Raw genomic sequence first — 27,356 nt, 5'->3', positions numbered from 1 at the left:
TTTATTTTTAATACATGTGCAGAAATGTTAAAAAAAAAAAAGTTTTTGCTTTGTCATTATTGGATAGTGTGGGTAGATTGAGGGGGGAAAAAAACGATTTAATCAATTTTAGAATAAGGCTGTAATGTAACATGTGGAAAAAAAGTCAAGAGGTCTGAATACACTTTATATACATTACTTAACTAGCAGGACACTGTAGAGTTCATTATCCCTCTGAAGAGTGTGAATTAGGCTGTTTGAGAAGGTTTAAATCCTAAGCAACCTGCCTACACATTGTTGGAAGTACAATAGACCAACATAGCTACTTTAGTAGGAAAAAGCTGTGAACTGGAAAAACTTGGTAAAGGGAAAATACACATTATGGTGCTCATGTGAGTTTCCTTTATTTTTCAGCTTCAGACCAATGCACACTTCACTTTTTTTTTTTTTTCTTCCCCACCATGGTTTTTACACCGGAAGGTGATTATACAACATAATACAGCAAAACAAAGCAATAAAAGTACACAATAATGACAAATGGCAAGAAAAATGTAGTTACCAGTCATTATTTAATAGTAAGAGGGAAGTGAAAAAACAAGACAATTGAGAAAGCTCCTGGAAAAAAAAATCTAAATAAGCAACATTAGTACTACGTTACCTGTAAACAATACTGAGTTATTTAAGCAATAATGCCAGAGGTGGTGTGGTATATGGTCAATATACCACAGCTAAGGGCTGTTCTTTTGCTCGACGCGGAGTGCCTGTACACAGCCCTTAGCCGTGGTATATTGGCCATATCGCAAACCCTGAGGTGCCATATTGCTATAATTTTTTGTAATAATAAAAAAAAAAAAGTTACCAACGTAATTAGAGCAGTAAAAATAAATGTTTTGTCATACCCCTGGTATATGGTCTGATATACCTCGGCTGTGGGCCGGGCCTTCCCTGTGGCTCAGTTGGTAGAGCATGGTGTTTGCAACGCCAGCATGGTGTGTGCAACGCCAGGGTTGTGGGTTCGATTCCCACGGGGGGCAAGTACAAAATATATATATATAAAAAAAAGTATGAAATGTATGCATTCACTACTGTAAGTCGCTCTGGATAAGAGCGTCTGCTAAATGACTAAAATGTAAAAAAAAATGTCTGTCAGCCAATCAGCATTCAGAGCTCTCCGCTATACATCCCAGCGCCATTCTCAATTTTGGTCAGCTCATATAACTCCTCTATGTGATAAAATAATGAAGACCGGGTGCATGGTCAGAAGGATAGCCATGTATCAAACTGGGAAAGATTCTTAGGCAAACAACCCAAGCATTAATTGGAAGTCAGGTGAACTACCATTCTGTGTTGTGGGGAAATGTGTCAACAAGTGAGATAAGGCTTCAGATTGCACAGAAGAAAGCAGCAAGGATTTTTCTAAGGCGGTAATATGATTATTATGTTGTAGTCATGCAATGTTTTTAAGTGGTCAGCAATCGACAAGATAATAAAGTGAGCGCCCTTTTTTTTTTATTATTATGGCCAAAATCCATTCACTGCAGGATTCAGTTGGTGTGAGAGACATTCAGTCAATACAAATAGGATATCGACCATCCATGTCTTACACCAGCAGAGAAATAAGCAAAATAACATTTAGATTCAAAGCGACAAAAATAAAAAAAATACAAATTGAGAAACCAGAAATCTTTCAAGAAATAATTTCAAGAAATACTTTAGAACCACTTGAAAATAGATTGTGAAGTTGTGCACGACTATGGTAGATGACTGAACCAACCTCTTTTCAGACCGTCATTAGTTATTTTTTCTAATTTACTATATTGTTTGTCATATATTTCAATGTATTATGGTAACAGCATGTTATTTGTGAAAATGTGATTGTATTTTAAAGTTTGTTAAGGACTCTTGGAAGATTAGTCCAAATGAGGACCAAAAGAGATCCTAATAAAATCTCAATCAATCAAGGAAAGTATATTTAAAAAGCGCATTGAGAGTAATGTTTTACACCCATTGTATCCTGTGTAGGAGGCAAAAACGTTTAAACTTGACAGAGCCATAGCCGCTTGCTCGGTGCACTCTGCACACTGGCTGTTAGAAGAGACGAGATCCAGAGACCCCACACCTAACATGAAGTGATGTCATCTTTAGGGGACATTGTGATTGTAACATCCCTTGGCAGTGACAAAGATTTACAGCACACAAACAAACTACTTTCTTGATATGTTCAACATAAAAGAAATGGAGAACAATCTGGTAAAAATCAGTAGTAAGTAAGTTGGTCTTAACATCAAATGCAACATTTAGAGGCAATGTTCTTTGACAAAATGTAAAATCCACAAAAAGTTACTCAAACCAAGTGAATCAACAACACTGACATGACCCACAAAAACCACTGGCCCAGATTTGATCTCTGTGTGTGTGTTGGTTGTTGGTAGGGAGAACAGGCAGAGTTCTGCTGAGGTCCAGAATTTGGCTGAGGTCCCGCAATGTTCAGTGAGTCGGTATGCGTTTCGTCAGGCGCGAGGGGTATCACATCTCCCATCATAAGGGCACCTCATGTACTAGGGGGATCCAATGATGGCAAGCCTATGAATCTCCAACCACCCAGTACTAGCTGACAGACAACCACCAAAAAGCCCCTGGAAGTCAACCATAAAGCACCAACAGGAAGCCTGCCAGGCTAACCATATCACATACATGGAAGAGAGTTCAAGAAGGAACAGTAACTGCAAATAGCTTCAGAAAGGTCACTGAGGAAAAGGGAGGGAGTTGCAGGATGGCCAAGATGTAGAATAGACAGCAAACCAGTGAAAGAGGACCCTTAAATCACCAAGGATCTAGTGAGATCCATGCAAGCTTAGTGGATGGTGTTTCTGATAGCCTGAAAGGAGGAGAACCTCCCTCATTGTAACACACACACCTTTTTAAGTTTAGTGTGGTCTTTTCCTTTGCGCTTGGCTGTTTTTAGAGAAGTAAAGACAAGAAAATGTTTTTCTTACAGGCCTAAAAAAAACATGAAATCAAGATATGCTCCCAAGCATGGTTAATTTTCTATCGAGATGAGGTTAGATTTGAATACATTACCTTTGCCATGTCTCTTAATACTCCCCCGTTTCTGTGCCTGTTTGGACTCTGCGTCGACATCAGCTGTGGTTGAGGGGGACTCTGATGATTGAGTCTCCTCTAACCCATTTCCATCAGCCCCACTCTCCCTGTTCCCATCAGTCTCTGCATCTCTGCTCTTTGCATCCCCAGCAGCTGAGAACGCATACCTGTTCACATTCTCAACCTTGGATTCAGCGGCCTTAAACCCCTCCCCCTCTGGGGACTCCTTGAGCTGGCGGTCAGTAGAGGAATCGATCGCAGGGTTGAGGTCTTCACACTGGATGTGATCCTTGGTGGTGGTATGAAGGTCTGAGGGGCCTGATGTTTTGGGTGAACTCGACTGAAGTGAGGGGTCTGTGAGGAGGCCGGATGAGGACTCCCCTACAACCGGATCTAAGCCTTGTTGTTCTAGGTCAATGGGTGATGTCACCTTTTCAACTTCCTCTTCGGCATCTATAGCAGATGTTCCCTTAAGCATGGTGCCCTGTTCTAGGGGAGAAGAGAAAGGAAAAAATATTAAAGACTGACAAAGCACACTTAACTACAGTTATCTCCTTTACAAACTTCCTCTACATTCAACCCTTTTAGATCTACAAGTGCCTAGAAGTTAGAGGTAAGGGAGTGTTACTGGTAGGGCTGTGATGATACCAGTATCACAATATTTTTTTCCATGGCAAAAATGAAACACGAAGCAGAACAAACTCCTTTAAAATCCTCTATTATGTAAAATATTGGGTGCTAAAGGTTGGAAAATAAATACATGTGACTGGATAACGTGTTTGTTTCCAACATTAGTATCGCGATACTGGTATCGTCCCAGCCCAAGTTACTGGACAGGGCCTTAATATACTGCATTTCAAAACAGCCATGGGCAGCAGCAGAATCAATCTTCATGCTCACCACCAGGCTGACTGCTGTCCCCTTTGTCCGCAGAAGGCAGGCTGGTCCTGTCGGCCTGGTGCTTGGTCTTCCTCAGGGCATAGCCCTTCCTGATGTCAGACAGCAGGTGGTCAATGATGCAGCCCTCCTGGACCGGGGGGGCTTTACGAACTGGGGGTGAGAGAGAGGGTGAATCTCAAAACAGTCCACTCTTGATACATGCAATGTTCTGGTAGTGTGTTTGAATTTGCACTGGTGAACCATCAGGCGTCGACCGTCCTCGAAAGCGGCATCATTTACTAGTCTCCTTTCCTTCATCTGCACTGAGCGACGAAAGGCTGGATAGTTAAAAGCAAAGAAAGTCTTGTGTGAGCAACGCTTTCACTTTCCCAGTTCTTCTAGATCAGTGCAGATGAAGGAGAGGACAAGGAAAGGGATCTTCTGAAGAGTCAAGACAGTCAGGCAGAAACCCTTTCAGAAGCCGTCTGATGTTGGTAATGGGACACTTGAGTCGTGACTAGTTACAAGGGAGTAGAGCTCTCTACCCGACACCGATGGGCCCCCAACATTATAGGGGTTAGGGCCAGGTAGGGCCTGTTTTTGTATTTTATAACTAGGGTACGGTAGGGCTCAGGCATCACTAAATTGATCATTAACATTTTGAAGCTGAGCCATTTGCTCATGCTCTGCTGCACAGTACATATCATGGTGTCAGAAGTGCTTCAATGTTGTCAAATATAAGACCAGATCATTGTACGAGTCCACATCAAATATTATTTTACCGAAAATAATGTTCCTTGAGTTGATTGAGTTTAGAGTGATGAAAAGTAGCTAGTTTACAATCAACTGCTCTCTGTCTCATCATTGAACAGAGGCGTTGCTATGGATAATCACACTAGCAGAGCCATGCACAGTGTGCATGCAGTGCGAGCAGCACAGGGAGCAAGGGACAGAGACTAGCAGCTAATGGATACTAACGGAGGAAGTTCTTTCTGAGTCAGGCAGGGCCAGGCCTTAAATTTGGCAGAAGCAAGTGGGGCCTGGGTAGAGTGGGGCCTGGGTAGAGTGGGGCCTGGGTAGGCTTTAAAATAATGCCTGTGCAGGGCTCTACCAGGGATGGCCATGAGTTAACACTGTTATTTGGAGTGTTGGCTGCCGGTTATACTTACTTATCTTCCTGTTCTCCCCCCTTGGTCTCTTGGAATCCTCCTCTTCCTGCTGTTTCTTCCTCTTCTCAGCCTTAATTGCTTGCGCTCGGCGGGTCTGATTGTCCTAAGATAAAAATAAAAATGTATAAAGCAAGAGAAAACGCAGGTGTCCACAATGCAAAATGTGAAACCATAGCAATGTGGTATTTAGTCTCTAAACAAAACTTGGGGACCTATACAGTCCAAAGTTATGGCCCAGTTTTTGGAATAAATGCTTGAATTTAATGGTTTTATATAGGAAAGTCAATAGATGCAAAGTGACCATTAGTTATTTGTTTCTCTTACCTTGAGAGCTTTGACGAAGAGTCCCCTGAAGGAATGTAAAGTGCTGAACAAGTCCTCCAGGGAGAGACGGGATGAGTCCTCACACAGATACTGTGCCAGATCCTCCTTCTTCCTGTCGATGGAGGCAAACCTCGCCTCCAGCTCCCTGCAGGCCTCCCGGCTTCCCTAGAGTAGACAGCCAATTCAGGGGGATGTATTTAGTTATGGTCTGGCAACCAACCTGATGGCATGCTAATCTCTGACACCATTAAAGGGGAGCTTGTGTGAAACCACAGTCACCTGCTCTCTGGTGGTGAGGAGAGGTATAGCAACCCACCTGTATGGCAGTGAGATATTGCTCCTTGATGGCCTCCACAGAGGAGGAAGCCACCTTCTTCTCTGAATCTTTCAACCGCTTGATGAGCAAGCTTGCCTCTGACTGGATAGACTCCAAATTCACACTGTGGAAGGAAATTATAAACTTGGTAAGATTAGCATAACCTCCTGTGTGAAGCTTTGATTACTCTACAATGTTTTGACACCACTGAAAAATTGCAACAGTTGTATACAGCTTTTTTTCCCCCATTACCGAGCAGCCTTCTCACAGATCTCTAGATCATCTGGAAGGTTCAACAGGTCATTATGGTTCTGCTCAGCCTCCTCTAGGATGTGGTGGAGCAGCGTGATGCGACTTTTATTGGCCTTAGTTTCAGTGAGTTTCAACAGTGTGCTGATCTTGAAGCCCTCAGCGTTCCCCGTGTGGCTTCCCTGTAGAACAAAGTTAGACAGACCAGCGTCAGGAGTCCTCGTTCTCTCACTAAAAACATTGCTGTGAGACCATATTTTGTGTGTTTGGTTATATGTATTGTATGACATCACATTACGGATTCTTACATAGTTGAGGAAGTTTCCAACGTCCAGAATGAGCATGCAGAAGCTTGGCAGTCGAGTGCTCACTTTCAGACCTTGCAGGATAGAAATAATAACCCATTAAAGAGAATAAAATAAAGAGGACGTTTAATTAGCGGTCGGGGAGATGAAGGTGGTAGAGCCGCTAGCCTGGTGCCTCGACTTACTCTCACAGGCCTCGTCCAGCAGCTTAACTTTAGGCTGCATCATCTGTAACACTGAGCTGATCTCCTCACACAGCAACATGCACTCGATCCTCAGGGCGTAGCTGGGGGGGTAAAACACATACACGCGGCCAAGGTCAACACATCCAGAGTGAATCAGTCCTAGCTCATTGAATGCTGTCAATCTGTGAAGAACTTTACCATGGAACAGCTAGGAGCTGGAGATAAAACTGGTCCACACCAGCCAATTTCTCCCGCTCTCCCTGGTAGGACTTCAGGTTCTCAATCTGAGTGGTGGAAATAATCACTTTTCTATGCCCATAAACTGACAAACATTTCGTTTCCAACACTACCATACGTCTATCAAAAATGAAAACGTATTTAGATCTAAAAATACAGTATAGCCACTTCGGCTTAACCATTAATTTGGAAGGGGTTCCTGTGGCCGGCTCGCACCTCATGCTTCTCTGGCTGTAGCTTTTGCAGCTGTTTCAGCACCTCCACATCAAACTTGGATCGGTCACCTTTTTGAATCATGGCCACAAAGTCCTTATGTGAGCTGGTAGGGGACACAACATGTATTTTTAACTCTCCTACTGTAAATTGTCTTAAGGTGCTTCCTCTACTAAGGCTCTCTTCTTCATATTTCCTTCTCTGAAAATACTCACCATCTGAATTGTTTCAAGAATATGTTCAGGTTAAGATTTTTCTTGGCATCGATGAAAGAAATCTGTAGATGGAGAAAAAGAATGAAGCTTGAAATTAAAACAAGGGATGGGGTAAGGAAAATGACAACAATAGCAGCAGAGAGAGTAAGATTAGAAGACCATTTGAAAGACTACAATGAGATAGGTTAAGACCACATCTACCTCTTTGGGCACCTGTTTGACTGCAGGGGTGCTGCCTTTGGCTTTTGACTCAGTCACTGGCAGACAGAAGAGCTCCTCAATACTGGAGTAGTCAGGCTCCAGAGAATCTACCTGCACCGAGGTCCACATGGAGTGACTATCTTTAGCAAGAGACAATAATGGACAGTATTTTAATTGCGACTTATAAATTACACAGAGTTTGAATTTATCCAATGGGCACTTATCAGGGTCAGCTGTATGTGTCAGTTTAATTCAAAAGGTGGCAATCTGACAGGTTCCTTACCAGTCACCACTCTGGATGGCAGCTTCTGCCAGTTGAGCTTCTTCATACGCAGTGTGGGGCAGCGGCCCACCTTGGGTGAAGAGGCGTAGCAGGATCGCCCCTGCGTCTGCACACTCTGGGCCACTATAATGTCATTGCCACTAAGGGGAGGCGGCGGACCCATCATGCCAGGCAGGGGTGGGGGAGGCGGCGGACCCGTCATGCCAGGCAGGGGTGGGGGAGGCGGCGGACCCGTCATGCCAGGCAGGGGTGGGGGAGGCGGCGGACCCGTCATGCCAGGCAGGGGTGGGGGAGGCGGCGGACCCATCATGCCAGGCAGGGGTGGGGGAGGCGGTGGACCTCCATGCCCCATCACTGGTAGAGGTGGTGGCGGAGGAGGGAGACCAGGGGGAGGCATCCCAGAGAAGCCAGGAAGTGGTCGGACAGAAGTTCTCATGCTTGGTAGGGGTGGTGGTAGATGAGGATGGGGAGGAGGTACAGTGGCAACAGGGGCAGTAGATTCTTTAATGAGGACATCTGATAGACCTGATGGAGAGATTGACCGATCAATCTGAACGCCCCGGTCTGTGGTCTTGACCTTAGGTGACCCTTGCTGACCCTTGGAGGACACCAGACGTTCCATCAGGCGCTCGGTGGAGTCAACTTCAGCTAAAGAACACACACGCAATGTAAGCGTGACCTAAACCAGCCATAACATGTCAGCATACACGGCCACACAATGTTTATGGACCATGAGAAGGTGATTGATGTGAGACTCACGGTCCTGTGCCAACAAAGTAGCGCGGTCAGCCAGGGCCTCCAGGGCCAGCCACACCACGCTCTGCTCCGGCCCTACCAACAACAGAGCCTGCAGGATAGACAGCAGCTGCACCGATGCAGGGGAGCTACTCAACTGGAGTGAGGGGGAGAAAGTTGTATTATCTGCTGTGGATTTCCATTTACAAATAAATATACCCTTTATTGGTGCTTACTTTGGTGAAGAGTGTGTTGAAGACTTCCTGGTGACTGCTCATGTCGATGCCTCCGTACACCCTCTCCATCTCCTCCTCATCCTCTGCCATGGTGTCCTCAAAGGCCTCACACTGGATGTTCAGGTCCACATCCTCAGTCTCTCTGTAACACACATGTATTTCCACAGGATAAAACAAGTCGCAGTGTGAAAGAAAAATGTGTGCAGTGCAGAACAAAGCATTTGCTAATTTACAAAAAGTTCAGATCGTGAAATATTTATATATTTATATATATATACACAATAATGAAAAAAAAGAGACTCAACTTACCTAAGTTTTGGAAGTAATTGTAGTAATTGAAGCCCTGGGAGACAAAGAATGGCACAGCTAAGTTCAACATCTCCATTTCCTGTATTCAAGTCATTGCTTATAACGATTGCAATATCTTCATTGTTCTGATTTATTTTTGCAACATATGTAACACCACACCAAGTAAGCGCTGGTGTGGTATTTATTGATAGTAGTAATCAATGTGCAAGGTTGATCTTTAAAGCTAGAGTCTTTAATTCAAACAAAGCCTCTTTTGGTAAAAAGCTGAGGATGGGCCTGGAGAACTGTAACCACACAAATTCATAGAGCTATGGATGCAGAAACTGACCATCCATGATAACAAAATTATGATTTTAACCATGTTTCGAGGATATACAGTGTTTGACAAACATTGGTGTAAAACAAGCTTATATTTTGGGTTCTGATGGGGTACGACAGTTAAACTAAGCTCATGACGCATTTCTAAGCTATATTCGTCAAGAATCAAATGGAGATATATATATATATATATATATCAATCATTATTTAGTCCAAAAATGCATGTAGCAACTATGGATTCTAGCTTGTGAGAGACACTCCTTAAGCCTCTCCTTGACTGTTTCCACGTCAATTAGACATACAGTACCAGTCAAAAGTATGGACACCTACTCATTCGAGGGTTTTTCCAATTATATTTTCTACATTGTAGAATAAGTGAAGACATCAAAACTATGAAATAACACATATGGAATCATGTAGTAACAAAAAGTGTTACATCAAAATATATTTTATTACAGATTCTTCAAAGTAGCCAGCCTTCGCCTTGATGACAGCTTTGCACACTTGGCATTCTCTCAACCAGCTTCACCTGGAATGCTTTTCCAACAGTCTTGAAGGAGTTCCCATATATGCTGAGCACTTGTTGGCTCCTTTTCCTTCACTCTGCGGTCCAACTCATCCCAATTGGGTTGAGGACGGGTGATTGCGGAGGCCAGGTCATCTGATGGAGCACTCCATCACACTCATTCTTGGTTACATAGCCCTTACACAGCCTGGAGGTGTTGGGTCATTGTCCTGATGAAAAACAAATAAGCCCAAACCAGATGGGATGGCGTATCACTGCAGAATGCTGTGGTAGCCATGCTGGCTAAGAGTGGCTTGAATTGTAAATAAAATCACAGACAGTGTCACCAGCAAAGCACCCCCACACTTTACAGTGGGGAAATACACATGCGGATATCATCCGTTCACCTACTCGGTGTCTCACAAGACACGATGGTTGGAACCAAAAATCTTGAATTTGGACTCATCAGACCAAAGGACAGATTTCCACCGGTCTAAGGTCCATTGTTCATGTTTCTTGATCCAAGCATGTCATTTGTTATTATTGGTGTCCTTTAGTAGTGGTTTCTTCGCAGCAATCCAAACATGAAGGCCTGATTCACACGGTCTTCTCTGAACAGTTGATGTTGAGATGTGTCTGCTACTTTATCTCTTCAAAGCATTTATTTGGGCTACAATTTGAGGCTGCTAACTAATGAATGTATCCTCTGCAGCAGAGGTAACTCTGGGTCTTTTCCTGTGGCGGTCCTCATGAGAGCCAGTTTCATCATAGCGCTGGATGGTTTTTGCGACTGCACTTGAAAAAACGTTCAAAGTTCTTGAGAAATTCTTCTGGATTGACTGACCTTCATGGGTTAAAGTAATGGACAGTCGTTTCTCTTTGGTTATTTGAGCTGTTCTTGCCAAATTATGGACTTGGTCTTTTACCAAATAGGGCTATCTTCTGTATACCAACCTTACCACAACTGATTGGCTCAAGAAGGAAAGAAATTCCACAAATATATTTTTAACAAGGCATACCTGTTAATTGAAATGCATTCCAGGTGACTACCCCATGAAGCTGGTTGAGAGAATGCCAAGTGTGCAAAGCTGTCAAGGCAAAGGGTGGCTACTTTGAAGAATCTAATATATTTGGATTTGTTTAACACTTTTTTGGTTACTACATGATTCCATAGGTGTTATTTCCTAGTTGATGTCTTCATTATTCTACAAAGTAGAAAACAGTAACAATAATGAGAAACCCTGGAATGAGTAGTTGAGTCCAAACCTTTGACTGGTACTGTACACATGGCAATTGAAACCTTTCTCAAGAGACAATGAGGGGCTTCATCGCCTATTCACACCAATACCTGTGTTTCTCTATTACATGAGTTTTGAAAAAGCATGGTTAAGAGGGAGTGATACCGATGAACTCTTTGCGTCGTTTGTCCCGCTTCCTCAGGTCCTCTACCCCAAAGATGATCACGTTGACCACACTCATGAGGACGACCATGTACGGAACGTTGTCAGTCGCATGCAGCTCATTCATGATGACACTGAAGCGGTACTGCTGCATATTCACACTCTGTCAGAGACAGTTATAAAGATTACTTACGGTTATCATCCAAAATTCATGATGTCAAAAATATATATTTCCATAAGCCTCCCTTTAATACTTTGCATGAACACATGGGGCATCAATGATGCTTCAATCTGACAATTGCTTTGAAAGTGAACAATGACTATAATTATCATTTGAAAATCATTACATTTATGATGTTATGCTGATTGAAAAAAGGCTAAAAAGGTGGCCTTACTTTATAGTGCTCCAGGGCATCCATGGCCAGGTGGTGTCCCTGTGGGTTAAACAGGGCGAGGGCCGCCAGCAGCTCAAACACCTGCATCTTTACCATGGTGTTGGACGTGTCCAGGGCTGCCAATCAAAACAGAGATCATGTCCCAACGGACACAGACAGACAAGCAGGCCTGTTCACCTCCTCCCAAGCTCCTTTGCCACCCCGCCTGCCACCCTGCTTACTAGACTTCTTTCTCACCTTGTGACAGGGTCCTGACGTATCCCTCATTGTCCAGTATAAAGTGCAGCCCAGCGGAGGAGTTCATCACTGCCTTCACACAGGCCACACAAGTGAGCTGGAGGAGGGCGTCAGCGATGCGGGCACACCCCCGGCCAGACAGCCTCTGCAGGGCCTCCATCAGCAGATCCAGTCCATTGAGCTCCAGGAACTGCACCATCCATTCCTGGTCACTGCCCTCCAGACGCCTCCGCACCCCTGAGTAGTTGACCACTGTGGGTACCTGTAGCAGTCGTATGCATAGCTCTGGAACTGAGTTCTCCAAGTTGGCCTCCAGGTGAGCATCTCGGTCAGGGGGGCTGCTGGTCAGGTGCTCCTTCAGGGCACCCCACTTCCTTTTGGATGCCTTGGCTGCCATAGCAACTGAAAAAAAGGGAGCAATGTTTGGGTTGTGACACGAGTGAAAACAGACCGACAACAAAGAACATTTAAAAATAAGTCTAAATGATGGATTCAGAGGAACTACAAAATATGATTGGAAGACACAAAATGAAAGTTGGGAGGTAGTAAAAGCAGGGTATCCATTTTCAAAATACACCTGCCTGATAAAAACACCTGTCTCAATGTCAGTGATGAGGCGACTCCGGGATGCTGGCCTTCTAGGCAGAGTTCCTCTGTGTGTTCTTTTGCCAATCTTAATATTTGTATTTTTGTTGGCCAGTCTGAGATATGGCTTTTTCTTTGCAACTCTGCCTAGAAGGCCAGCATCCTGGAGTCGCCTCTTCACTGTTGACGTTGAGACTGGTGTTTTGCTGGTACTGTTTACTGAATCCGCCAGTTGAGGACTTGTGAGGTGTCTGTTTCTCAAACTAGACACTAATGTAATTGTCCTCTTGCTCAGTTGTGCACCGGGGCCTCCCACTCCTCTTTCCATTCTGGTTAGAGCCAGTTTGCGCTGTTCTGTGAAGAGAGTTGTACGAGATCTTCCGTTTCTTGGCAATTTCTCGCATCGAATAGCCTTCATTTCTCAGAACAAGAATAGACTGACAAGTTTCAGAAGAAGTGTTTCTGGCCATTTTGAGCCTGTAATCGAACCCACAAATGTTGAGTATCTGGAGCATCAGCTAGTTTTATTGCTTCTTTAATCAGAACAGTTCTCAGCTGTGCTAACAAAAAGGGTTCTCTGATCAATTAGCTAATCCAAGTTTATCATTTTAAAAGGCTAACACAACATGCCATTGGAACACGAGTAATGGTTGCTGATAATGGACCTCTGAACGCCAATGTAGATATTCCATACATTTTTTTTTTTGCCTTTTACAGCTACAATAGTCATTTACAACATTAACAATGTCTACACTATTTCTTTAAAACAAGGACATTTAAGTGACCCCAAGCTTTTGAACGGTCGTGTAAATAAAACACATTAAGACCTGCTCTTTCTATGACATGGACTGACAAGGTGAAAGCTTTGATCCCTTATTGATGTCACTTGTTAAATCCACTTCCATCAGGGTAGATGAAGGGGATGAGACAAGTTAAAGTAGCATTTAAACCTTGAGACACGGATTGTGTATGTGTGCCATTCAGAGGGTGAATTGGCAAGACAAAATATTTACGTGCCGGTGAACAGGGTATGGTAGTCACCAGGCGCACCGTTTTTTTGTCGAGAACTGCAACGCTGCTGGGTTTTTCCATGCTCAACAGTTTGTGTGTATGAAGAAATGGTCCAGAAGCCATAGGATAGCAGTTTCCATTACCACACATCACTTGCATTATGCAGTATATTAAAAAGTTTTACGGACACATTTGACAAAAATAAACTGCTTTAGGCAGTAGTAGGGTCTTCACTAGTTACAGTGAAAGTCCTAATTATGGCTAAACCCTGCCCATTTCTACAAGTCATCTTCTTAAAATCTGATTTTAAACCAAACCACACTGCTAACCTTGAATTAAAAATCAAAAAGCAATCCCCCCCCCCCCTCCCCCCATGTTGACTTTGTGGCTGTGTAATCAAGTTGAAACCTGCAAGAAGCGCCTGTAGTGATGCGGTACCTGTTGTGATTGGTCAAGATTTCACAAGGCAGTAGACCGCACATGGTCCCTTGACACCTCTCCCACAGCACCGGTTAAATGTCAATGTCATCATTCAGAAACATGCCTGTCACAGTCAGTCTGCAGTATAGCACAGAGCAAATATGGATTATCAGAACTTCTTCCGAAAGGGAAGCAAAAAAAAGCAGGTTGAGCATGAGCAGGCAGCTGTGAACATGGTGGAAGGGGTAGAACAAACAGAAAATCAAAGTGCAGCAGGAGCAGCAGCAGTTACTGCAAAGTCAGTGGTAGCTGACACTAGTCTCCATCAGCATAAGGGTTGGCTAATGTTAATAAGCTAGCATTAGCGCTCAGCATCCTAAGAGAGCCACTGAACAGGCCGATAAGCAAGTGTGTTTTTCCTGTTGCTCATTAGAAGAAAAGAAAAACGAGACTTAATGATGTTTATCCCATGAGACACTAGACGCGGAAGCCAATATTTCACTTCCTCAAAATCCCCAGAATGAATCTAAAGAGACAAATTACAGAATTCTTGAGTAATTAATTGATTAGTAATTTTTTCCGAGGATGTTTTAGTTGCTACAACTAAGGTGTTTGGGGCAGTATTTCTCAAGTAAAAAAAATAAATGCAAAAAAGGAGGTGTTGTCTTATGTAAACAGTCAGAGCTGCTGACCATGTCCATGCTATTGGAGAGAGGAATCACCGCAGCTGTTCAGCCCATGTTAGTGCGCAAATGGACATTGTCAAATCAAAACCCAACCTTAGAATGTACCCCGTTGTGACGCATGGATGTTCCAAACAAGACTGACTTTGGGACCAGAATTATCCTATTTACACTGTCAATATTGACACTAGAATAACTTTGACTCATATCAATGCCACAGGCCATTTAAGGGATTTGTTTTTTTAAAAAGGCAGTCGTTCTTAAAGCTATTGGGTGTCAGTTATGTAGCAATACATTTAGTGAATGGGCAAGCTAAGGACGTTGACATAAGTCACGGTATTAGGAAAAGTGTTCATTTCCAGCAAGTGTATTTGATGGGTTTTGTTTCTGTGGCTAGCTTTGCTGGCTAGCTAGCTGGGACAGAAGAGATTTTGATTGAAGCAAGTATCTTGACAGTGAGTGCCCCCCTGTGGACTGAAGCTGAACTTCACATTAACCACATTTAAAATTGGCAATGTTGTGGTAGAACTGACTAAATAAAATCATAGATATTCCTAGCTTCACAACTGCAACACACACTTAAACACACCAACTGATTCATGGCCCGCTGAATGGAAAATTCTCTAGCTTCGTTTGCTCTTTTCCATATTTTGTCTCTCTGATAAGCTACCCAGGAAAGGGCTGAAAATAGCCCATATTAATATAAACTCAGCAAAAAAAAAGGGACGTCCCTTTTTCAGGACCCTGCCTTTCAAAGAATGAAGATATGTGAAGTTATTTGGATTGTAAAGGGTTTAAACACTGTTTCCCATGCTTGTTCAATGAACCCGTAAACAATGAAGATGCACCTGTGGAACAGTCGTTAAGATACTAACTGCTTACAGACGGTAGGCAATTAAGGTCACAGTTATGATAACTTAGGACACTAAAGCGAGGCATTTCTACAGACTCTGAAAAACACCAAAAGAAGATGCCCAGGGTCCCTGCTCTTCTGCGTGAACGTGCCTTAGGCATGCTGAAAGGAGGCATGAGGACTGCAGATGCGGCCAGGGCAATAAATATTTCAACGTCCATACTGTGAGACGCTTAAGACAGCGCTACAGGGCAGACAGCTGATCGTCCTCGCAGTGGCAGACCACGTGTAACACCTGCACAGGATCGGTACAGCCGAACATCACACCTGCGGGACAGGTACAGGATGGCAACAACAACTGCCCGAGTTACACCAGGAACGCACAATCCCGCCATCAGTGCTCAGACTGTTCGCAAGAGGCTGGACACCGGGCTTGTAGACCTGTTGTAAGGCAGGTCCTCACCAGACATCACTGGCAACAACGTCGCCTACGGGCAGAAACCCACCGTCGCTGGACCAGACTGGACTGGCAAAAAGTGCTCTTCACTGACAAGCCCCAGTTTTGTCTCACCAGGGGTGATGGTAGGAGTCGCATTTATCGTCAAAGAAATGAGCGTTACACCGAGGCCTGTACTCTGGAGCGGGATCGATTTGGAGGTGGAGGGTCCATGGCAGTGTGTCACAGCATCATCGGGCTGAGCTTGTCGTCATTGCAGGCAATCTCAACGCTGTGCATTACAGGGAAGACATCCTCCTCCCTCATGTGGTACCCTTCCTGCAGGCTCATCCTGACATGACCCTCCAGCATGACAATGCCACCAGCCATACTGCTCGTTCTGTGCATGACTTCCTGCAAGACAGGAATGTCAGTGTTCTGCCATGGCCAGTGAAGAGCCCAGATCTCAATCCCATTGAACACATCTGGGACCTGTTGGATTGGAGGGTGAGAGCTAGGGCCATTCCCCGCAGAAACGTCCATGAACTTGCAGTTCCCTTGGTGGAAGAGTGGGATAACATCTCACAGCAAGAACTGGCAAATCTGGTGCAGTCCATGAGGAGATGCACTGCAGTACTTAATGCAGCTGGTGGCCACACCAGATACTGACTTACTCCCCCCCTTTGTTCAAGGACACATTATTTAATTTCTGTTAGTCACATGTCTGTGGAACTTGTTCAGTTTGTCTCAGTTGTTGAATCTTGTTACGTGCATACAAATATTTACACATGTTAAGTTTGCTGAAAATAAACACAGTTGACAGGGAGAGGACGTTTCTTTTGAGTTTATTTCTAATTGTTTTTTTAGAGAAAGTAGTTCTTGCTAAACATGATCTCTCAAAAAAAGATGCCATTCTGACATGTCCTGTGTGTACAAACTGTTAGACCCTGATATGTTTCCATCACTGAAGGCAATCATACAGTCCGCTCTGACCATCCCAGTTAGCAGCTTGAGAGAACTTTCAGTGCATTAAGACGTTTACATACCTGGCTTAGCCCAATGACCCAAGATATGATATACATACTAACACACTTGGGAAAGAGTTAAGTCACAGGTTCACCTACAGTTTCATTTCTAATCTTTATGGATGGACTAACATCCTAGTACAGTGTAATATAACAAACATTGTATGCTGCATCTACAATTATAATACATTGTAGAATAGTGACGGCATCAAAACTACAAAATAACACATATGGAATCATGTAACCAAAAAGTGTTAAATCAAAATATACTGCTCAAAAAAATAAAGGGAACACTAAAATAACACATCCTAGATCTGAATGAAAGAAATCTTATTAAATACTTTTTTCTTTACATAGTTGAATGTGCTGACAACAAAATCACACAAAAATAATCAATGGAAATCCAATTTATCAACCCATGGAGGTCTGGATTTGGAGTCACACTCAAAATTAAAGTGGAAAACCACACTACAGGCTGATCCAACTTTGATGTAATGTCCTTAAAACAAGTCAAAATGAGGCTCAGTAGTGTGTGTGGCCTCCACGTGCCTGTATGACCTCCCTACAACGCCTGGGCATGCTCCTGATGAGGTGGCGGATGGTCTCCTGAGGGATCTCCTCCCAGACCTGGACTAAAGCATCCGCCAACTCCTGGACAGTCTGTGGTGCAACGTGGCGTTGGTGGATGGAGCGAGACATGATGTCCCAGATGTGCTCAATTGGATTCAGGACTGGGGAACGGGCGGGCCAGTCCATAGCATCAATGCCTTCCTCTTGCAGGAACTGCTGACACACTCCAGCCACATGAGGTCTAGCATTGTCTTGCATTAGGAGGAACCCAGGGCCAACCGCACGAGCATATGGTCTCACAAGGGGTCTGAGGATCTCATCTCAGCAAACCTTCTTGCCACAGCTCGCATTGATGTGCCATCCTGGATGAACTGCACTACCTGAGCCACTTGTGTGGGTTGTAGACTCCGTATCATGCTACCACTAGAGTGAAAGCACCGCCAGCATTCAAAAGTGACCAAAACATCAGCCAGGAAGCATAGGAACTGAGAAGTGGTCTGTGGTCTCCACCTGCAGAACTACTCCTTTATTGGGGGTGTCTTGCTTATTGCCTATAATTTCCACCTGTTGTCTATTCCATTTGCACAACAGCATGTGAAATTTATTGTCAATCAGTGTTGCTTCCTAAGTGGACAGTTTTATTTCACAGAAGTGTGATTGACTTGGAGTTACATTGTGTTGTTTAAGTGTTCCCTTTATTTTTTTGAGCAGTGTATATTTTAGATTCTTCAAAGTAGCCAGCCTTTGCCTTTGACAGCTTTGCACATGCTTGGCATTCTCTCAACCAGCTTCACCTGGAATGCTTTTCCAACAGTTTTGAAGGAGTTCCCACATATGCTGAGCATTTGTTGGCTGCTTTTCCTTCACTCTGCGGTCCAACTCATCCCAAACCATCTCAATTGGGTTGAGGACGGGGGGTGGTGGAGGCCAGGTCGTCCGATGAGGCATTCACTCACTCTCCTACTTGGAGAAATAGCCCTTACACAGCCTGGAGGTGTGCTGGGTCATTGTCTTGATGAAAAACAAGCTCCTCTGAGCTCCTAGAGTGTGCGGCTCTCCCTTATTTTCAAACTGATGAAAAACAAATCAGATGGGATGGCGTATCACTGCAGAATGCTGTGGTAACCTTGCTGGTTAAGTGTGCCTTGAATACTAAATAGAAAATTACTGACAGTGTCACCAGCAAGGCACCCCCACAGCATCACACCACCTCCATGCTTCAGTGGGAACCACCCACGCGCAGATCATCCGTTCGCCTACTCTGCCCTCACAAAGACACTGCAGTTGGAACGAATTTTTTATTTTTGTATTATTTTTTTAAAGTATCGGACGCAGACCAAAGGACAGATTTCCACCGGTCTAACAGGCATTGCTCATGTTTCTTGGCCCAAGCAAGTCTCTTCTTATTGGTGTCCTTTTAGTAGTGGTTTCTTTGCAGCAATTCAACTATGAACGCCGGATTCACGCAGTCGCCTCTGAAAAGTTGATGTGTTACTTTACTCTTCAAAGCATTTATTTGGGCTGCAATTTCTGTGGCCCAACCGATTATGATTTTGAGGCCGATACAGATTGGAGGGTCGAAAAAAGCCGATACCGATTAAATGGGCCGATTTTTTGGGGGGGGTGGGGGGGGGTTGTTTATTTATAATAATGATAATTACAACAATACTGAATGAACACTTATTTTAACACATCAATAAAATCAATTTAGCCTCAAATAAATAATGAAACATGTTCAATTTGGTTTAAATAACGCAACAAAGTGTTGGAGAAAAGTGAAAGTGCAATATGTGCCATGTAAGAAAGCTAAGGTTTAAGTGCCTTGCTCAGAACATGGGAACATATGAAAGCTGGTGGTTCCTTTTAACATGAGTCTTCAATATTCCCAGGTAAATTTTAGGTTGTAGTTATTATAGGAATTATAGGACTATTTCTCTCTATACGATTTGTATTTCATATACCTTTCACTATTGGATGTTCTTATAGGAACTTTAGTATTGCCAGTAACAGTATAGCTTCCGTCCCTCTTCTCGCTCCTACCTGGGCTTGAACCAGGAACACATCGACAACAGCCACCCTCGAAGCAGCGTTACCCATGTAGAGGAAGGGAAACAACTACTCCAAGTCTCAGAGCGAGTGACGTTTGAAACGCTATTAGCGCGCACCCGGCTAACTAGCTAGCCATTTCACATCGGTTACGCCAGCCTAATCTTGGGAGTTGATAGGCTTGAAGGGGTGGGTATAATTTGTGGAACGTTCCAACAGGAATCTGTTCCAAAAAAAATGTAAAGTAAAAGGTTGCCAACCAACAACGCATACAAAGTAGCAACACATACAAACATAGCTAACTCGCTGCCGAATAGGCATCAACTCACCACGTAGCTTATTCTTAATGTTTGGCCATAGGCAACCAGAGTGAGGACAGACATTTTTCAGAATAAACGTGATGAGTGAAAAACGCTATGAAATAGACCACTCACTACCTGGTATCTTATTCTGCCGCTATACAACTTTGTATGCGTTGTTTTTTGGCAACCTTGTTATTTTTGAAGTTTTTGGAATAGATTCCTGTTGGAACGTTTCACAAATTATACCCACCCGGTTTGAAACACAGCGAAGAGCTGCTGGCAAAACGCACGAAAGTGCTGTCTGAATGAATGCTTACGAGTTATGTTATGTCAATGTTAAGTCATAATTACGTAAAATTCTGGCAAATTAGTTCACAACGAGCCAGGCGGCCCAAACTGTTGCATATACCCTGACTCTGCATGCAATGAACGCTAGAGATGTGACAATTTCATGTTAGCGGGCAATATTAAAATATGCAGGTTTAAAAATATATACTTGTTTATTGATTTTAAAGAAAGGCATTGAGGTTTATGGTTAGATACATTGGTGCAATGACAGTGCTTTTTTCGCAAATGCGCTTATTAAATCAACACCCATTTGGTGAAATAGGCTATGATTCAATGATAAATTAACAGGCACCGCATCGATTATATGCAATGCAGGACACGTTAGATAAACTAGTAATATCAACCATGTGTAGTTAACTAGTGATTATGTTAAGATTGATCGGTTTTTTCTAAGATAAGTTTAATGCTAGCTAGCAACTTACCTTGGCTTCTTGCTGCTCTCGCGTAACAGGTAGTCAGGTAGTCCTTGTGCGTTGGATTGGATTAGTAACCGGGAGGTTGCAAAAACGAATCCCCCTGAGCAAGGCAGTTAACCCTCGTTCCTAGGCCGTCATTGAAAATAAGAATGTGTTCTTAATCTGACTTGCCTAGTTATATAAAAAGGTCTTTACATTTTTTTTTTTTTTAAAGCAAAAAAATAAATAAATGCAAATCGGTGGCCAAAAATACCGATTGTTATGAAAACTTGAATCGGCCCTAATTAATCAGCCATTCCGATTAATCGGTCGACCTCTACTGCTAACTCTAATGAATGTATCCTCTGCAGCAGAGGTAACTCTGGGTCTTCCATTCCTGTGGCAGTCCTCATGAGAGCCAGTTTCATCATAGCACTTGATGGTTTTTGCGACTCCACTTGAAGAAACTTTAAAAGTTCTTGAAATGTTCCAGATTGACTGATCTTCATGTCTTAAAGTAATGATGGACTGTTGTTTCTCTTTGCTTATTTGAGCAGTTCTTGCCATAATATGGACTTGGTCTTTTACCAAATAGGGCCATATATATATATATATATACCACCCCTACCTTGTCACAACAACTGATTGGCTCCAATGCATTAAGGAAAGAAATTCCACAAATTAACTTTTAACAAGGCACACCTGTTAATTTAAGTGCATTCCAGGTGATTACCTCATGAAGCTGGTTGAGAGAATGCCAAGGCAAAGCGTTGCTACTTTGAATAATCTAAAACAAACACTTTTTTGGTTACTACATGATTCCATGTGTGTTATTTCATAGTTTTGATGTCTTCACTATTATTCTACAATATAAAAAAAAAATAAAGAAAAACCCTTGAATGAGTAGGTGTGTACAAACTTTTGACTGGTACTGTATATAGTTTTTGCTGGTACTGTATATAGACAATTTGCACATTCAGAGCAAAATTAGTAAGAATTAAAATCACCCCTTGAGTTTCTTTGTCCATGGGAGAAGTATACTTCACCACCCAGTCCTTTTTCCACACAACTTCATCTAAAATTAATTGTTGAATGAGTTTCCTGTAAACAATAAATATATTTATTGTCTTTTAGCCAGGTAAATAATGATCGTGTTTTTTAATTTTTTATTATCATCTGCTAAACCATTACAATTATAACAGGCTGTAGTCATTTCACCAGAATGAGATACAAGTTCCAATTCTATTTATCATAATATATTTTAGTAAACTTACCATTAAAAAGTACAATAGTGTTTGAGTGTCCATATAGCTGTACGATGTTATTTGCGTCGCTACTAAGTAAACCAATTGTTCTCCACTAATCCACCCGCTAAATCCCAGTGACCGGCAGACCCACCCATTCTCCCGGATCCCCAGGCCCCGAGAGACCAGGACACATCCTTTGAAAAGATCACAGTGCCACCCACAGAACAGAATCAGATCAACCGCCAAAAGCATTTCCAAACGCCCCAACCTCGATTTGTATTATATTTGTTAATACATTTAAAAAGAGTATCTTAATTTCCACAATTAACATGCGTAATAATGCAGGCAGTTCATGAGAAGGATTGTTACCTATAACCAGGATTTCCATTACAAAAATGAATTGACAAGCAATTATTATTTCAGCAAAAAATTGTGATTCAGCCGATGTTGTCCCCAACATCATTACCCCATTTCTTAAATCAAATCTAAAAACTAGGCCCAAACAGGAAGTGCAGTCGCCCTTTAAAACAAACTAATGACATGTTGTACCCCTACTTTACTAATGAGCCAAAGATGAGGACAAGTGAGAACAGGCCAGTGGAGCAGAACAGCAGCAGGCAGGGTCAACTGGTAGGGAAGAGGATGATTTAGGTGACCCAGACACATGCCCCAAAAAAGATAAGCTACCCCAGTATCCCACTGATCGTTTTGGATTGCTAAACTAAAAGATTCACCATATAAGACAGAAAAAGAATAGGATATGGAGAGAATCCAGAAGAACAGAACATAACAGAAGAGGATAGAAAAAGGAAACAGTAACACGAACCTAAGACAGCAATAGACAAGACAGTGACAGAAGAGAAGGAGCGAGAACTGAGGTGGCTCTATAGATTCTAATGAGTTTTATTGACAAATTACAAAAACAGGTGAAAAACAGACTGAAAAAAGAAAAACATGATTTACAAAGAATTTGCAGGTGAGGTGAAGGCTGTTAAATTACTATTAAAACTATTGCTCCCACTTTTAACAACCAGGACAGGACGAGAGGGTGGATAAACGAGACAGCAAAGAACAACGAAAGTGAAGGAGAACGGCAGAGGGGTGAGCACACAGTAGATTGCATCACTTAAAACCGCTCTATGGATTCTAATTGTGTGAGAGATGGTGTTTGGGTAGTGTGGGATTCTTTAATCAGTTTGGCTTATTGGACAGGTCAGAGTCTGTTGAGTGGTATGGAGGTTTTTCGCAGTACACTAGATGTAGCCTGTGTGTTCCAGAATAGAGTGTGCTCCAGAGTAGAGATCCACAGTAGCTACTGTAATGGACTACTGGCAGTGTCTGCTATGGCAGATAGAAAGGTGCAAATTACCTGAATAAAATAAAATCTCTAAGTGCACAAAATTCATGCATTTTGCTGTTGAAATTCTTTGACGGGGAAGGATGCCCCTGGACCCCCCCCACTGGCTTTGGGCTAAGCCCCCAATGTCTTCAAATCATAGAAACACCCCTGTTTATTGCGACAGAGGCCAAGATTAACATTCCTTAGTAAATTATTAACTTTTGTTGTGTTATTCTCTCCGTCACATTCCTCCCAAACCTGAGAATCTATGAGGAGTTGCCTGACTATAGGGACAGATTTCTGAAATAACCTTGACATCATTATTGGTTTATAGAGGCCTCGATAGCAACACCATGCAGTTATCAACAGGGTTGTGGTCAACTGAATCAAAGCAATTTAGTAAATTGCATCACATAAGTGTTTATGTCTAAGACATACAGTACTGAATGGCATGTGATATAAACCTACATGCAAAGTATGCAGAAACTCTGCTTCTTCATTCACACATCACTGTCTGATAGAGGCAAATTACATCCCTTAGAATGTGTAGCATGACATTCCTGGAGATGCAAATGGTAATGTGTTGCATATACTATACAACGCAAATTCTTGTCAAGATTATCATTAGCCAGCACTTTTGAGAAATGCTAGACCAGCATGACCCTGGCAGAGAGAATCTTCCTTGGGTCATGTGAAAAAAGGAACAAGGCTCTGGGCTATGTGATGTGACTTCTTACAGGGCCGTCCACACCAAAGACAATAACTATAAAAAGTTATTCTAATTCAAGTAAACAGCAGCATCCACACTACAAAAATTGTGGAGAAGGATCGCCATCGTTGGAGTGCCTTTCAGAGCTAATTCTTCACTCCCCCAATCAAAAACGTTCTACTGAAGCATTCTAGGTACGCAAGAAATAGCCACCAGGAAGGGAGAGGAGGCAGAGCGCACGTTGAGCTTTCCTGAATAACTAGGGATGTCAGCATATTGGTGGCCACATTATAGTTTAACTTGGGAGACTGAAGAAGCCCCCCCATTTTCCTATGGTAGGCCATCTGTTAACTCAAATACAGCCTGACAAAATACACCACACGAGTGGCCTGCTAATCTACCTTTCTGCACCTTGTGAAAGCTTACAGAGCAATTGAGCACTACGCAGTTTACAATAATGTATCACTATAAATAAAACATTTCAGTAGCCATGGAAGTTTGAACAATAATAAACCTTTATCTCATGCAAAGGAATGGTTTATAGCAGTCTCATATCTGGTGCAGTAACATACTTAGATAGTTGTTGACCTCCCTAGTTAGCCACTTTCACCTCTGTCAGCAGAGAATCTCCCCTAGCAGTTTCTCTTCCCTTTAAATCCAGGACTTCACCCTCTGGGACCCAGTCAGCAGTTAGTCAGCGTCACTATGCCAACAAAAATCATCCTCTCTGAAAATGTACTAACATCAATTTAGTCTTGGGAACTCTAAAAACACAATCGCTATGTAAAATGAGGAATATAGCCATCTTAAACCAACCAAATTCATTCTAAACTAATGGGCCATTCTTTTCTCATTCTTTCCTCCCTTTGTCTTTGGTTCTACACAATTTATTAAAAATGGCAGAAAGAAAATGCAAAGCCGAGGGCCAACCGCGTTTTATTTTTGTTTACAGAATGCATGGGTGTGAGCAACTGCATACAGTACAGCGTAAACACACGGGCGCGCACACACCTCTTCTCGTCTAATGCAACGTGTTCCCGTGTGCTGTAGAAAACACCAGCCTGTCATAAGTTGTGAATGAGGTGGGTAATGCCATGGTAGCACTGACCATCACCAACAGATGTTAGCAATACATGGCCAAGGGAACAAATTAGACCTCCTAGAGCAGGGTCTGCCCGGGTGCAACACTCACTACCGAGTACCCTAAGGTACTCAGTCGAGGGCTCAACTTACTTTTACGAGGTACAATAGTAGAATACACAAAGTGCAATTTCTAAATTTGGTTGTGCACCAGCAGTTTCTAGTTGTCAGTCACTAACAATTTTGAGAGTCTAGCTAACTTACAATCTCAACACGTGCCCAGGGGCCGTGACCTCCAGGGGGGCCCCATTGAATTTGTTAGTCACCCTCATAGTAACACGGCAACAGTCATGGCAAAATGTGTAGAACTGTAGGAAATGTTATAAAAATAGCAACATTGTCTCTATGCTCCATGGCAAAAGTGTAGAATTACAGAAAATATACTTTAAAAACAACCAACCAAATCTCGCTTTGGGCACCCAAAAGGAGAGTTAAGCAGTTTAACTGCACAAATGGATTGATTTCACAAATCAGTTGACTGTATCCCCTAGTGAGTTCAGAATTTGTGGCACCCACCCGCATCAAAGTAGCCCATCCCTGCACTAGATTTCAGTGGACATAACCCACTTATATTTCCAATGTATATGCACCATAGCCTGAATCCAGGTGTCTATTAGACCTACACTATATTTCCAAAAGTATGTGGACACCCCTTCAAATTAGGAGTTGACCATTTCAGCCACAGAGCCATGCAATCTCCATAGACAAACATTGGCAATAGAACGGCCTTACTGAAGAGCTCAGTGACTTTCAATACAGCACCGTCATAGGATGCCACCTTTCCAACAAGTCAGTTCGTCAAATTTCTAGCCGGTTGCAACACTCACTACCGAGTTCCAAACTGCCTCTGGAAGCAACTTCAGCACAAGAACTATACGTTGGGAGCTTAATGAAATGGGTTTCCATGGCCAAGTAGCCGCACAATGTGCAATGCCAAGCGTCGGCTGGAGTGGTGCAAAGCTTGCCGCAATTGGACTGGAGCAGTGGAATCGCATTCTCTGGAGTGATGGATCACACTTCATCTGGCAGGCCAACAAACAAATCTAGGTTTGGCAGATGCCAGGAGAACACTCCCTTCCCCAATGCATAGTGCCAACTGTAAAGTTTGGTGGAGGAGTAATAATGGTGTGGGGCTGTTTTCATGGTTCGGGCAAGGCCCCTTAGTTCCAGTGAAAGGACTACAGCATACAATGACATTCTAGATGATTCTGTGCTTCCAACTTTGTGGCAACAGTTTGGGGAAGGCCCTTTCCTGTTTCAGCATGACAATGACCCTGTACACAAAGTGAGGTCCAAACAAACGGTTAGTCTAGATTGGTGTGAAAGAACTTAACTGGCCTGACCTCAACCCCAAACACCTTTGGAATGCTGACTGCGAGCCAGGCCTAATCACTCAACATCAGCGCACGACCTCACTAATACTTGTGGCTGAATGGAAGCAAGTCCCTGCAGCAATTTTCCAACATCTAGGGAAAAGCCCTCCCAGAAGAGTGGAGGTTGTTATAGCAGCAAAGGGGGGCCTAACTCTATATTAGTGCCCATGCTTTTGGAATGAAGATGTTAAGCAGGTGTCCACATACTTTTGGTCATGTAGTGTAGTACTGTTGCTGGTAACTTACCAGCTTCTGCTCCCCCCAGTGTTTTGTGGTGGAAAACTGAGCATGTTGAGCATAACACAGTTACTTATAGATAGGCTAGACATGTTAACAATGTAAGTTATTTGTGTAGTCTGCATTCAATTGCCCCTTCCTGTTGCACACAACACACTTCCATTCCCCATGTCACAGGATTTGTCTGATTTAAGATGAAAACCTCAACCATGTTACTTGGCATTTACTAGTCACGTTTTCGTATTTAACCCGTTGATGTGAAAACATGTGCTCTTCATAGAATACACATTTGGTGTAATAAGGTGTTTTTAAGTTACATTACCCGAAATGTACTCCATTGGTGGTTTGACCCTTTTATCTGTATTACTAATTGCAAATACTTTGTGCCCATTGTCATGACTTCCACAAGCTTGGCAGAACGTTGCGCTTTGTATTACCGAAATGTTGGCAGTGGCACTTCACTTTGCCAAAATAACTTCGCCCAGGCTTGGCATGAGCAAGACAATACAATGTGTATCATGATACAGCATACAATGTTACTGTATGTTGGACAAAAACTTGTTTGCGAGTGAAGTAGTCCTTTTCTCCGTCCAAGTGCATGAGTTTAACAAATTACATACCAATTTCGCCCTATTTACAAAACGTGTGTCACTCTTACCGTACTTATCCCTTCAACTGCCCGAATTCCACTGCGAATCTAAGGTAACTTTTTGTAGTAGCCAATTTCCTACAATTCCTGTGTGCGCGCGTTTGGTAGAAATACACTGGCCAAACCTTGCAGCGCTGTTCTCCAAATAATACTATGGTCGCGTTCCCCTGCTCAGACATTGCATGCATCAACCAGG

The 27,356-nt window shown here is 43.0% G+C and overlaps 2 protein-coding genes across 2 annotated transcripts; both read right to left on the bottom strand.

Moving 5' to 3' along the window:
* Positions 1-529: 529 nt before the first annotated feature.
* On the bottom strand, positions 530-6,904 carry LOC106607633 (inverted formin-2). Its single transcript, XM_014204769.3, has 10 exons — positions 6,707-6,904; positions 6,509-6,609; positions 6,327-6,397; positions 6,022-6,200; positions 5,770-5,893; positions 5,454-5,618; positions 5,130-5,232; positions 3,982-4,131; positions 3,061-3,570; positions 530-2,934 (listed from the first exon to the last, which is right to left on the bottom strand). Exons 1-10 carry the CDS (start codon positions 6,859-6,861, stop codon positions 2,879-2,881), a joined length of 1,614 nt encoding a protein of 537 aa, XP_014060244.3. The 5' UTR covers positions 6,862-6,904; the 3' UTR covers positions 530-2,878.
* Positions 6,905-8,933: 2,029 nt separating this feature from the next.
* LOC106607889 (inverted formin-2) lies at positions 8,934-27,356 on the bottom strand. The gene is made up of 5 exons (XM_014205361.2): positions 27,170-27,356; positions 11,793-12,194; positions 11,556-11,671; positions 11,164-11,323; positions 8,934-8,971 (listed from the first exon to the last, which is right to left on the bottom strand). The coding sequence occupies exons 2-5, from the start codon at positions 12,187-12,189 to the stop codon at positions 8,934-8,936; spliced, it is 711 nt and encodes a 236-aa protein (XP_014060836.1). The 5' UTR covers positions 12,190-12,194; positions 27,170-27,356.

This window comes from Salmo salar, chromosome 06, assembly GCF_965601325.2.
Source record: "Salmo salar chromosome 06, fSalSal1, whole genome shotgun sequence".
NCBI classification, from domain to species: Eukaryota; Metazoa; Chordata; class Actinopteri; order Salmoniformes; family Salmonidae; genus Salmo; species Salmo salar.
This window is presented reverse-complemented; position numbering and strand designations above follow the sequence as displayed.